General features: G+C 43.8%; 2 protein-coding genes across 11 annotated transcripts in view; one reads left to right on the top strand and one right to left on the bottom strand.

Annotated features, from left to right (window-relative positions):
* LOC139223103 (programmed cell death 1 ligand 1-like) overlaps positions 1-11,671 on the bottom strand; it is a 38,070-nt gene that overhangs the window by 4,069 nt on the left and 22,330 nt on the right. For 2 of the 10 annotated variants that reach the window (XM_070855046.1, XM_070855044.1), the window contains exons 2-3: positions 7,832-7,914; positions 7,238-7,594 (exon numbers count right to left, since the gene is read on the bottom strand). The exons of 5 other annotated variants lie outside the window; for them this stretch is intronic. In XM_070855046.1, the coding sequence (XP_070711147.1) occupies positions 7,238-7,594; positions 7,832-7,898 (424 nt within the window). In that variant the 5' untranslated portion in view covers positions 7,899-7,914. Of the gene's footprint in view, positions 1-1,018; positions 1,117-7,237; positions 7,595-7,831; positions 7,915-11,671 lie in introns of those variants that run through there. 3 more of the 10 variants (XM_070855047.1, XM_070855048.1, XM_070855050.1) reach the window with 3 other exon arrangements.
* LOC139223105 (programmed cell death 1 ligand 1-like) lies at positions 929-4,137 on the top strand. Its single transcript, XM_070855051.1, has 4 exons — positions 929-1,101; positions 2,658-2,740; positions 2,978-3,334; positions 3,466-4,137. The coding sequence occupies exons 2-4, from the start codon at positions 2,674-2,676 to the stop codon at positions 3,681-3,683; spliced, it is 642 nt and encodes a 213-aa protein (XP_070711152.1). The 5' UTR covers positions 929-1,101; positions 2,658-2,673; the 3' UTR covers positions 3,684-4,137.

Here is an 11,671-nt window from a genome sequence, read left to right as displayed (position 1 = left end):
ATCTTAAATAATTTATTGAAAGAAAATCTAACAACGTAAAATTGGGATGTGGCCAAAGGACGTCCACTCCTCTCCTTTCTGTGACTCTGTGACAGAATGTGAACAGCAGGATGAGGAGGACTGTTTAAATACCAACTCTAACTGAAGCAGGAAACTTATTTTTTTTCAACCCATGTTTTATGGGTTGAAGTAGAGTCAGTGATGCATGATGTACACTTCAGTGGACATGTCCTATTGGATGCATCTGTTCCTGTTCCTGCCCTCTGAAGCAGTGCCTGCCCCCCCCCTCTGAACCCTGCACCCCCTGCCTGCTCCTACATGTTCACCTGTAATAAGAGCTGCTGCTCCTGTGTTTCACTTTGTTTCAGGACGGCCTGTTGAAGAATGGAGGGCTGGACGGCTTCTTCTCTGCTGTGTCTGCTGGCTGTGAGGCTGTTCTGTGGTGCAGCAGGTGAGAAGCTGCAGACTTTATCATCATCAACATCCTGCAAACGGGCCACTTTTAGTGGACATGAATGTGTAGAAACAAGCAAAGCAAACGGAACAGCAGATCCTGGAGCGGCGACAGAGAGGATCAGTCAGTTTTATCTGTGTTTCATAAAGAAGATTCTCCTCCATGTGTTCTCCACACAATCCTCTTCTATTCTATAATAAAAGTGTCCGCTTTGTTCCTGACTTACTGCATCAGAGCCAAAACCGGTCTTTCAACCCCTTGTTGAAAATATGGGCTTGGCCCTATTGTCCCCGCCCTCCAGAATCCTCTCCCTTCTCTGGAAAGCACCTTGTGGGCTGCAGTGGAGGAAGTCTGAGATACTCTGGCAGCCATTTCTCACTAAAAACCCTCTGAAGACAGTAGACGACAGCAGAAAGTGACTTTTCCTCACAAACCTTCTGCAGAGGGTTTGTTTGTCCCACTGTTGCAGCAGCTGAAGCTTGTCTGGTGACTGGAAGTGAAGGGAAGTGACCATCAGTGTTTGTCTGGACTCTCTCAGTGACATGGAGCTTTACGCTGCTTCACCTTCAGTATGTGTAAAGGAGCTGTGGGACCTTCCTCCTCCTCACCTGAGGGGTGACACAGTGCTGCTCCTCTTCATCACTCAGGTGAGCACATGAAGCTTTTGGTCTCATTTACTGTTTCAGTCCTCTGTTAGTCTCTTTGATCGCACACCTTTTAAACCTGACTCTCAAGCAGACAAAAGTTTTCATATTTCGGTTTTTATTGAATTTACTTTGGTCTAAATCTCAAAATCAGGACCAGTCAGAGAGAATAAACATGTTTTCAGCTCACACTTTAGTTTGTGGATCAGTCAGTGCTTCCTGCTTCAGTCTTTTTAAACTGCTCAACACACTCTCGCTGCTTCCTCTTTCTAAAACTTTCTGCTCATGAACAAAAGTCAAACACACTGAAAGTTGTTTTCCAGTGAATCAGACCACTGAAACGTTTCATCCTGTAGATCTGTTCACATTGAACCGACAGACTTGTAGAGAAACACCTAAAGGTCCATGTTATGAAGTTCAATAACCTCCTGAGAAGAAAAAGGCTTTTCATACTTCCCTGTTTCTCATAATGCAGGTTTCTGCGATGGAAGACAAACATTACAAACACACTTCCCTCTCAGATCTTTGTCACCTGAGGACAGGATCTACATAGAACCGGATTTTGTCCTTATGTACGAAAAAGTGGGAGGTGTTCTTTAAGCCGAGATTTTCTCCGGGATTTTCACCGAGGTTTTTTTTCGGTCTATACTGTGGGAGGTCTTTTGTTTAGAGGGAGGAGGTTAGGGTTAAGGTTAAGGAGGAGCTTCTCACAGACGGATGCCGAGATTTCCACCGAGGTTTTTTCGGTTTATACTGTGGGGGAGGAGCCTCACAGAAGCTTTAAAACTCCTGTCAGCCTCCACAGGGAGAGTAGTTCACCAGGAGTTTGGCTGCTGCTTGTTTCTCCAGGAATAGGTTGGTTTTCATCTGTCTGTCATTATTTCTGGGATCTGATCAGTATCATCAGATCCCTCACTGCTTTTATTGAATATATTCTGATATATTCTGGATTATTTAATGAGTAACATGTTTGTAAAAACCACTTTGGCTCTGATGCAGTAAGTCAGTAACAAACTGGACACTTTAATTATAGAATAGAAGAGGATTGTGTGGAGAACACATGGAGGAGAATCTTCTTTATAGACCATCAAACATGTGATATAAAACTGGACCCTGGAGTTTACAACAAAGTTGTAGTTTTGAGTTTTGTAGTTGAAGTTTTCTCCAAGACTTACTCTGAGGTTTTGGTATTTGCCGAGATTTTCTCCGAGATTTTTTCCGAGGTGTTGGTTTTCTCCCAGGTTTTGTCCTTATGTATGAAAATGTGGGAGGTCTTCTTTACGCCGAGATTTTCTATTCAGCAAGCAGCATTACATCTATGACCCTCACTGTCAGCTGTGAGCCTGGTGAAGATTCAGCAGCAGAAATAACTCAGCTGTGTTTGCACAGTCGTGGATTTGATCTCACGTGTACTGATTAGTTTCCTATTGGATGCATCTGTTCCTGTTCCTGCCCTCTGAAGCAGTGTCTGCCCCCCCTCTGAACCCTGCCCCCCCTGTCTGCTCCTACATGTTCACCTGTAATAAGAGCTGCTGCTCCTGTGTTTCACTTTGTTTCAGGACGGCCTGTTGAAGAATGGAGGGCTGGACGGCTTCTTCTCTGCTGTGTCTGCTGGCTGTGAGGCTGTTCTGTGGTGCAGCAGGTGAGAAGCTGCAGACTTTATCATCATCAACATCCTGCAAACGGGCCACTTTTAGTGGACATGAATGTGTAGAAACAAGCAAAGCAAACGGAACAGCAGATCCTGGAGCGGCGACAGAGAGGATCAGTCAGTTTTATCTGTGTTTCATAATGTTAATAATCCTGTGATTCAGCACCTGAACCATCAGCCCAACAGTGGATGACATTTCTGCTCCTCTTCCTCTCTTTCTGCTCTCAGGAGTGACTGAGTGTCATGACAGGGCTCTGGATATCCAGGCAGTGGAGGGCAGTAACGTCACAGTGGAATGGTGCTTCTCGTCCAGAGCCAACATCTCCATCTCCTCCCTGAAGATCCACTGTCTCATGGACCCTGAGCTGAAGGTGTTTTATCATCTGGACGACATATTCAGGATGGATAAGGAGCCTCCACACGAGCAGTTTGCAGGACGGGTTCAGTGCGACAAAGACGCTCTGAGAACAGGACGAGTCCAGCTTCACCTGTCCAGAGTCCAGATGAACGACTCGGGTCGGTATCGCTGTAGGATGTTCACTGGATCCGGCAGGAAGGTCAAACCGTTCTCCCTCAGCATCACAGGTGAGTGGACTCAGACATGGTGCAGACATGGTGCAGACATGGTGCAGACATGGTGCAGACATGGTGCAGACATGGTGCAGACATGGTGCAGACATGAGAAATCACACTTGTTCTTTCAATGTTCCTTACAGCAGCTGTTGATGAGCCCAAACCTCTGACTCCAGAGCCAGAACCAGAACCAGAACCAGAACCAGAACCAGAGAGCCGGGGGAGGCCGGGGCTTTATGCTGGACTGGGACTGGCAGCAGTAGCAGCCGTTGTTCTGGCTCTCTGTCGCTGTCTGTACATTCACAAATGGAAGCTCCTGAAGCTGCATCAGGAGCTACATCCTGAGGAGCTACATCTGTGAAAGCAGGACTCTTCCTCTGAAGCCGCCCCACAGTTCATCATCAGCTGCTGTCCGCTCTGCCTGGGGGGGCAGAAGGAGGAGCTTTATGTACATAGATGAGGTGTCTGCTGCTCTGAAGAGAAACCCACTGGATGGATCCCTGAGGACTGAGCTGGTTCTTCTGCAGGACTCTGAGCAGAGAAACAGTCCAGCTGAGACCTGGTGTCTCAGAGCTGAAGGGCTGTTTCTCTGGGAGCTTCACAGACTTCTACTGCAGCCACATGAGGGAAGGGAGGACTGTTTTCTGTCTAACAGGGCGAGAAGCTCTGTGTTAAACAGAAGTGTCTCCTCTGACCGTCAGTCTGCTCCCACACAGAGAGAGAGAGGTCCCATGTTACACATAATGCACTTTTTAAAGTCTTTGTAAATGTAAATATGTGCTGATTAAATAAAGAAATATTTATTTAAAGTCAAACTCATTGTGGATGTTCACATACTTTTGGATTCTTGGTGTTTGTTTCTTTATGATACATGAAGCTATGAGCTGTAGAGACTCTGACTCTGACTGAGCTCTTTATTTTCAGCTTCTTTAAACTTTCTACTGAACAATTCTTTAATTGACAGTTTGGAGTTGGTGACTTTACGTCCTGAGGTCACATGACAACACTGAAGCTACACTGACGAATAAAAAGAAAGAAAAGGAATAAGATCATTAAATGGACGTAATGAAATATAGATAAGAGTGTTTCCACATTGCAGTGAGATTTCCATTGGACTGAAGTGCTGCTCTTCATCCAGCAGCTCAGTGACCCTCCTCATCCTCAAGGAGCCACATGTTTCCTGCTGAAGGTGGATTACACACTATTATATATATCTATCTATGCAGATGATGAGTTACTATTCATGTAGAATATCTTCCATCCAGTCTGAGCCAAAGACTGACCTCTGCACCGTCTCTGCTTCAACCGCTGGCGCCATCTTGTGGCAGATGTATAATATCTTCCAGTCTGAGTTTGGGCAACATTAACATCAGTGAAGCTCTTCAAATCCATCTTCAATTATAATCTGGATTAGCTCAGATTATTTCTTCCTGCTTTGACTCTAAGAAGTTTTGTAGGTTTAAAACATAAAGATAAAATCAGCTGATCTTTAATCGTGTTTCCTGCTGAGAATAGTGACAAAAACCAGTGTGGGATGAATGAGACGTTCTGCTGATCAACAAATCCTGATAATGTGATCGATCCAATCAGATGATGTGTGACGGACCTGCAGAGTCCCGCTGATTCAGAGAATGAATGAATGAATGAATAAACACTTCACGTCACTCTCTGGGCTCCCTGCTTGTTTTTATTGGTTTTTAACGCAACACAAAAGCGTCTGAATCTCCGTCCAAGCAGCAGATGTGTCCACTAAGAAACACACCAATAGATCTGTGAAAAAAACATTTACTCCAACAACGCAGGAAAATGTAAAACTGTATTGGAATGCGGCCCAAACATGGAACCTGCACTGGACTGTGTTGTACTTCTTAGTCTCACCACTAGGTGGAGTAACTGTCCTGAACGAGGCAGCTTCTCTATAAAATGAGTAATAGAAGAAGAAATGTGCTACAGGTGACCCAAGATGGCAGAATTCAGGAAACACAAGAGAGCAAGTGAGTGTAGAAAGTTTCAGACGTGATGAGAGCTCAGCTGATAACTAATGAAGATCACTTCTGCATTACGGAGGAGCTGCTGGATGTTAGCAGTCTAAAGAGCACCAGGACAGGTGAGGATGTTTCTGAAGCTGTGCCAGGTGCAGTTGGCATGATGGGACTTAAATGGGACGAGCTGTGTGGAGGTATGACGGATGGAGCTCCAGCTGGGACAGGTGAGCGCAGAGGAATCTATGGTGTCTGCCGAAGTGGAGGTAAGGCTGTTGATTCGAGCACCAGGGCTCTAACAGACTATTTCAAGCTTCCCTCTCTGATGCTGATGCTGGTTAAGTCGTGGCTCTGAGCTGCAGCGGTTTTATTCCCTGAGATCAGAAATGGACCAGTTTTGAAGAGAGAAGGACTCTTCATGAGCTCAGTGATCCTCTGGTTGGCATTTTTAGTGGATCTCACTGAACAAGAGCCCACAAGGCAAAGAGCAGCTTGTACCACAGCTAATAAATGAAAGCCCACTAATGGAAAGGCTGTTTTTTTTCAGTTATCAAGCAGAATTTACCTACATTTGATTGATTCCCCTCTAGTGATAACGATAGTGATAGACAGAATAGCTCACTTCTAGTTAGTGGCCCAGCCCTTTGTATGTGTTTCTGTATGTGGCCCTGAAATGAAAAAAGTCTTGTTTCTGCCACAAGATGGCGCCAGCGGTCGAAGCAGAGGTCAGTCTTTGGCTCAGACTGGATGGAAGATAGAATAGAATATCTTCCATCCACTCTGAGCCAAAGACTGACCTCTGCTTCGACCGCCACTGCCAATTAGTTCTGTACTGCCAAGTGTTCTACTTCCAACACTTCCATTTAATAATCTTGCTCCTTTTCTTTCTTTTTATTCCTCAGTGTAGCTTCGCTGTTGTCATGTGACCTCAGGACGTAAAGTCACCAACTCCAAACTGTAAATTGAGGAAGTGTTCAGTAGAAAGTTTAAAGAAGCTGAAAATAAAGAGCTCAGTCAGAGTCAGAGTCTCTACAGCTCATAGCTTCATGTATCATAAAGAAACAAAAGTATGTGAACATCCACAATGAGTTTAACTTTAAATAAATATTTCTTTATTTACACATATACACATTTACATTTACGTAAAGACTTTAAAAAGTGCATTATGCGTAACAAAGTACCTTTTAATTAATTTAAAACACATTTCATGTCTATTTCTGCTGAGTGTCGCAGGATAAACAGACTATATTGTTTTTGAAACTGTTGTGAGTGGCGTCATTAAGATTTAGCTGTAAACTGGTTCAGACCTTAATCACGTCCTGCGTGACGACGTCATGATGCAATGTCTCATTACAGAGATCAAGATATGAGACTTGAGCAGCTTCTTCACTTCGTCCCAGCTCACAGTGTCCTACCTGCTGCAGCACCACAGCACCTCTGACAGGTGAGTCAGCACCACAGTGGACCTGGAACCAGAGAAATAGTCCTGCAGAAGAACCAGCTCAGTCCTCAGGGATCCATCCAGTGGGTCCCCCCCACCTCCCCAGGTAGTTTCTGATGATGACCTGTGGGGCGGCTTCAGAGGAAGAGTCCTGCTTTCACAGATGAACCATATTGTGCTCTTGAGGCTCCTGATGCAGCTTCAGGAGCTTCAGTTTCTGAATGTACAGACAGACAGAAGAGCTGCTGCTACTGCTGCCAGTCCCAGTCCAGCATAGAGCCCCGGCCTCCCCCGGCTCTCTGGCTCTGGTTCTGGATGTGGCTCTGGAGTCAAAGGTTTGGGCTCAGCTGCTGTAAGGAACATTGAAAGAACAAGTGTGATTTCTCATGTCTGCTCCATGTCTGCACCATGTCTGCACCATGTCTGCACCATGTCTGCACCATGTCTGCACCATGTCTGCTCCATGTCTGCACCATGTCTGAGTCCACTCACCTGTGATGTTGAGGGAGAACGGTTTGACCTTCCTGCCGGATCCAGTCAACATCCTACAGCGATACCGACCCGAGTCGTTCATCTGGACTCTGGACACGTGAAGCCGGACTCGTCCTGTTCTCAGAGCGTCTTTGTCGCACTGAACCCGTCCTGCAAACTGCTCGTGTGGAGGCTCCTTAATCATCCTGAATATGTCGTCCAGATGATAAAACACCTTCAGCTCAGGGTCCATGAGACAGTGGATCTTCAGGGAGGAGATGGAGATGTTGGCTCTGGACGAGAAGCACCATTCCACTGTGACGTTACTGCCCTCCACTGCCTGGATATCCAGAGCCCTGTCATGACACTCAGTCACTCCTGAGAGCAGAAAGAGAGGAAGAGGAGCAGAAATGTCATCCACTGTTGGGCTGATGGTTCAGGTGCTGAATCACAGGATTATTAACATTATGAAACACAGATAAAACTGACTGATCCTCTCTGTCGCCGCTCCAGGATCTGCTGTTCCGTTTGCTTTGCTTGTTTCTACACATTCATGTCCACTAAAAGTGGCCCGTTTGCAGGATGTTGATGATGATAAAGTCTGCAGCTTCTCACCTGCTGCACCACAGAACAGCCTCACAGCCAGCAGACACAGCAGAGAAGAAGCCGTCCAGCCCTCCATTCTTCAACAGGCCGTCCTGAAACAAAGTGAAACACAGGAGCAGCAGCTCTTATTACAGGTGAACATGTAGGAGCAGGCAGGGGGGGCAGGGTTCAGAGGGGGGGGGGCAGGAACAGGAACAGACGCATCCAATAGGACATGCATCACTGGCTATACTTCAGCTACTGGACATTTAAAAATATCTTTATAAAACATGGGTTGAAAAAAAAACCAAGTTAAAATCTTGTTTTTCAGCCTAAAGATGAATAAAAACACTTAGTGAAAAAATTCCTGACTGAGGTAAGGATTTCCTACTGCCTCCTGAACGCACTATGCCCATATTTACACCAATCCGCCAGAAGTGTTTGAGAGTTAAAGACTCTCTACAGTCACATTTACAGCATCCAGCCGGCAGTTTGAACAGTGACTCTGTCTCACATCAGCTTTCTCCAGAGAGAAGCTTCAGGAACAACATTACATCTCCAGCGGCTGAGAAAGAAGCTTCAGATTCCCTCTGCAGCCTCCGTGTGTTCTCCCTTCACTCATTCACTCTCACTGAACACTGATAAAAGCAGGTTTCCTGCAGTGGGAGCTTGGTCCAACCTCCACTTGTCCCTGTGGACAGAAAACCTCAGAGACTTTGTTGTAAACTCCAGGGTCCAGTTTTCTATCACATGTTTGATGGTCTATAAAGAAGATGCTCCTCCATGTGTTCTCCACACAATCCTCTTCTATTCTATAATTAAAGTGTCCAGTTTGTTACTGACTTACTGCATCAGAGCCAAAGTGGTTTTTACAAACATGTTGCTCATTAAATAATCAGAATATATCAGAATATATTCAATAAAAGCAGTGAGAGATGTGATGATACTGAGATCAGTTACTGTGTGACGTTCGCGAACGAGTCGAGTCTTTTGAATGGCTCTTTTAAGTGAACGATGAGAACTGATTCGCAGTTACGAGCCGTTCTTATATGCAAATTGCCCGTGCTGCCTTCATGTGTCACCCGTGTGCCCCACGAAGTCTGAGTTGTCCACGCTGCCTTCAAAGTAAAGTAAAGTAGTTCAGGTGAACACACATCAGGTAGTTTAGTTTTAGTTTTAGTACAAGTTTGCATTCACATTTTTATCATGCCCTCATTTTTATTCTAGTTTTATTTATATTTTTTATATACACATATATATATATTTATTCTTATTTATTATTTTCTTTTTTTTCTGTATTGTAAAAATGTTCTTGTGTGGAAAATTTTGCAGTAAAGCTGTTCTGCATGGAAGTTATCTGCAGCCTGCCTAGTTTTTATTGTGCCACAAAGTTTTTTAAGTGAAGGGAAAATTCAAAGTAGTGATCTCACTGTCAGAGCATGTTGGTTTGGCACCATCTTATAGAATGATTACAATGAAAACACAAGCCAAATGAAATTATAATCAATATTTCAGAATAACTCCCACCAATAGAGTATATATTGGTGGGATGTGTAAGTTTGAATTATTCTGAACCAAATCTTATCTTATAACTACTACCAGTGATTGTTTCCTTGATAAAAACGAGTTACCCCCTGGTTGACTTCTAATAAATATTATTGTTAAAATAAAATTGACTTACTGCATCAAAGACAAAGTGGTTTTTACAAACATGCTGCTCATTAAATAATCCGGAATATATCAGAATATATATATATATATATATATATATATATATAATATCCCCCTATGGGGGGTCAATAAAGTATATCTTATCTTATCTTATATATTCAGGATATCAAGTCTCTCTGATCTGAAGCAGCAATAAAAGCAGTGAGAGATATGATGACACTAAGCAGATCAGTTACTGTCCCAGAAATAATGACAGAGAGAAGAAAACCTACCTGCTCCTGGAGAAACACGCATCAGACACACTCCTGCTGAACTGCTGTATCTGTATGAGCTGACAGGCGTTTTATAGCGTCTGTGAGACTCTCCTCTCGCGTGACTATGACCTTGATATCCTTCCGCAGACGCTTTAAAACTTGCCGCCAGCGGGAAACTGTGGGTAAAACTATGACCTCGATATCCTTCCGCAGACGCTTTAAAACTTACTGCCAGCGGGAAACTGCGGGTACAATTTCATATGGTCTCTCTCTGTTCAGCTGGTGGGGGCTGGCTTTTAACAATACAGAAAAAACATGAAAATTATAAATAAGAATATATATATTAAACAATATAAATAAAACTAGAATAAAAATTAGGACATGATACAAATGTGAATGCATAATTGTACTAAACTACCTGGTGTGTGTTCACCTGAACTACTTTACAAACAGGAACTCAGCTCGTTGACTCGAATCCCCATCAGAACAATGGAAACAAGAACAAAACTTTTCTTCAGTCGTTAATATCTCCTGCTCCCTGAATGTAAATCTCGTCAGTCCAGTCAGGCGGCGCTCACTAATATCTCCTCCCCTGATGCTGCACATCTGTAGCTGCATTCAGGTGAGTGGAGCGTGCTGTGGACAACTCAGACTCATGAGTCATTAGTCGTTCAGGTGAAGGCAGCGTGGACAGCTCAGACTCGTGGGGCACACAGGTGACACATGAAGGCAGCGCAGGCAATTTGCATATATGAACGGCTCGTAACTGTGAATCGGTTCTCATCGTTCACTTAAAAGAGCCATTCAAAGACTCGACTCATTGTTATATTTCTTTATTTATCAGAAGTCAACCAGGGGACACAGTTTATCAAGGAAACAATCACTGGTAGTAGTTATAAGATAAGATTTGGTTCAGAATAATTCAAACTTACACATCCCACCAATATATACTCTATTGGTGGGAGTTATTCTGAAATATTGATTATAATTTCATTTGGCTTGTGTTTTCATTGTAATCATTCTATAAGATGGTGCCAAACCAACATGCTCTGACAGTGAGATCACTACTTTGAATTTTCCCTTCACTTAAAAAACTTTGTGGCACAATAAAAACTAGGCAGGCTGCAGATAACTTCCATGCAGAACAACTTTACTGCAAAATGTTCCACACAAGAACATTTTTACAATACAGAAAATAATAAATAAGAATAAATATATATATATGTGTATATAAAAAATATAAATAAAACTAGAATAAAAATTAGGACATGATAAAAATGTGAATGCAAACTTGTACTAAACTACCTGATGTGTGTTCACCAACTTTACAAACAGGAGCTCTGCTGCTTGAGAATCCACATCAGAACAATGGAAACAATAACAAGTGACTCACTCTGACTCATTTTGTGGGGTTTTTTCAGTCGCTAATATCTCCTCCTCCCTGATACAGCGGTAAATCTCTTCAGTCCGATTGGGCACCGCTCACTGATATCTCCTCCCCTAAGTTAGCTGCACATATATAGCTGCGTTCAGGTGAAGGCAGCATGGACAACTCAGACTTCGTGGGGCACACAGGTGACACATGAAGGCAGCGCGGGCAATTTGCATATAAGAACGGCTCGTAACTAATTTCCTTTGGCTGGTGTTTTGGTATGTGTAACAAACCACCCTTGACAGATGTGGGTTGTAATGTGAGAAAACGCATGATTGATTTTGTTGAAGTTTGTTTTGAGACTAGTTAGCGCAGATAACTGAGACTCATGGTGCGCGCAGGTGACTCTTCCCTTCCCTTCACTTCACTTCACTTCACTTCCCTTCCCTTCCCTTCAACCCTCTGCAGAAGGTCTAAGAGGAAAAGTCACTTTCTGCTGTCTTCTACTGTTTTAGGAGGTTTTTGCGAATCCAGACTTCCTCTACTGCAGGCGCTCCTTAAATCTGGCCACTT

Source organism: Pempheris klunzingeri, chromosome 23, assembly GCF_042242105.1.
Source record: "Pempheris klunzingeri isolate RE-2024b chromosome 23, fPemKlu1.hap1, whole genome shotgun sequence".
Classification (NCBI taxonomy): Eukaryota; Metazoa; Chordata; class Actinopteri; order Acropomatiformes; family Pempheridae; genus Pempheris; species Pempheris klunzingeri.
This window is presented reverse-complemented; position numbering and strand designations above follow the sequence as displayed.

Excerpts from the sequence above, each read along its gene's own strand:
- LOC139223105 (XM_070855051.1), top strand. The coding sequence starts at position 2,674 with ATGGAGGGCTGGACGGCTTCTTCTCTGCTGTGTCTGCTGGCTGTGAGG. Across the intron at positions 2,741-2,977 it reads GCTGTTCTGTGGTGCAGCAG|GAGTGACTGAGTGTCATGAC; the intron begins GTGAGAAGCTGC and ends TTCTGCTCTCAG. Across the intron at positions 3,335-3,465 it reads GTTCTCCCTCAGCATCACAG|CAGCTGTTGATGAGCCCAAA; the intron begins GTGAGTGGACTC and ends TGTTCCTTACAG.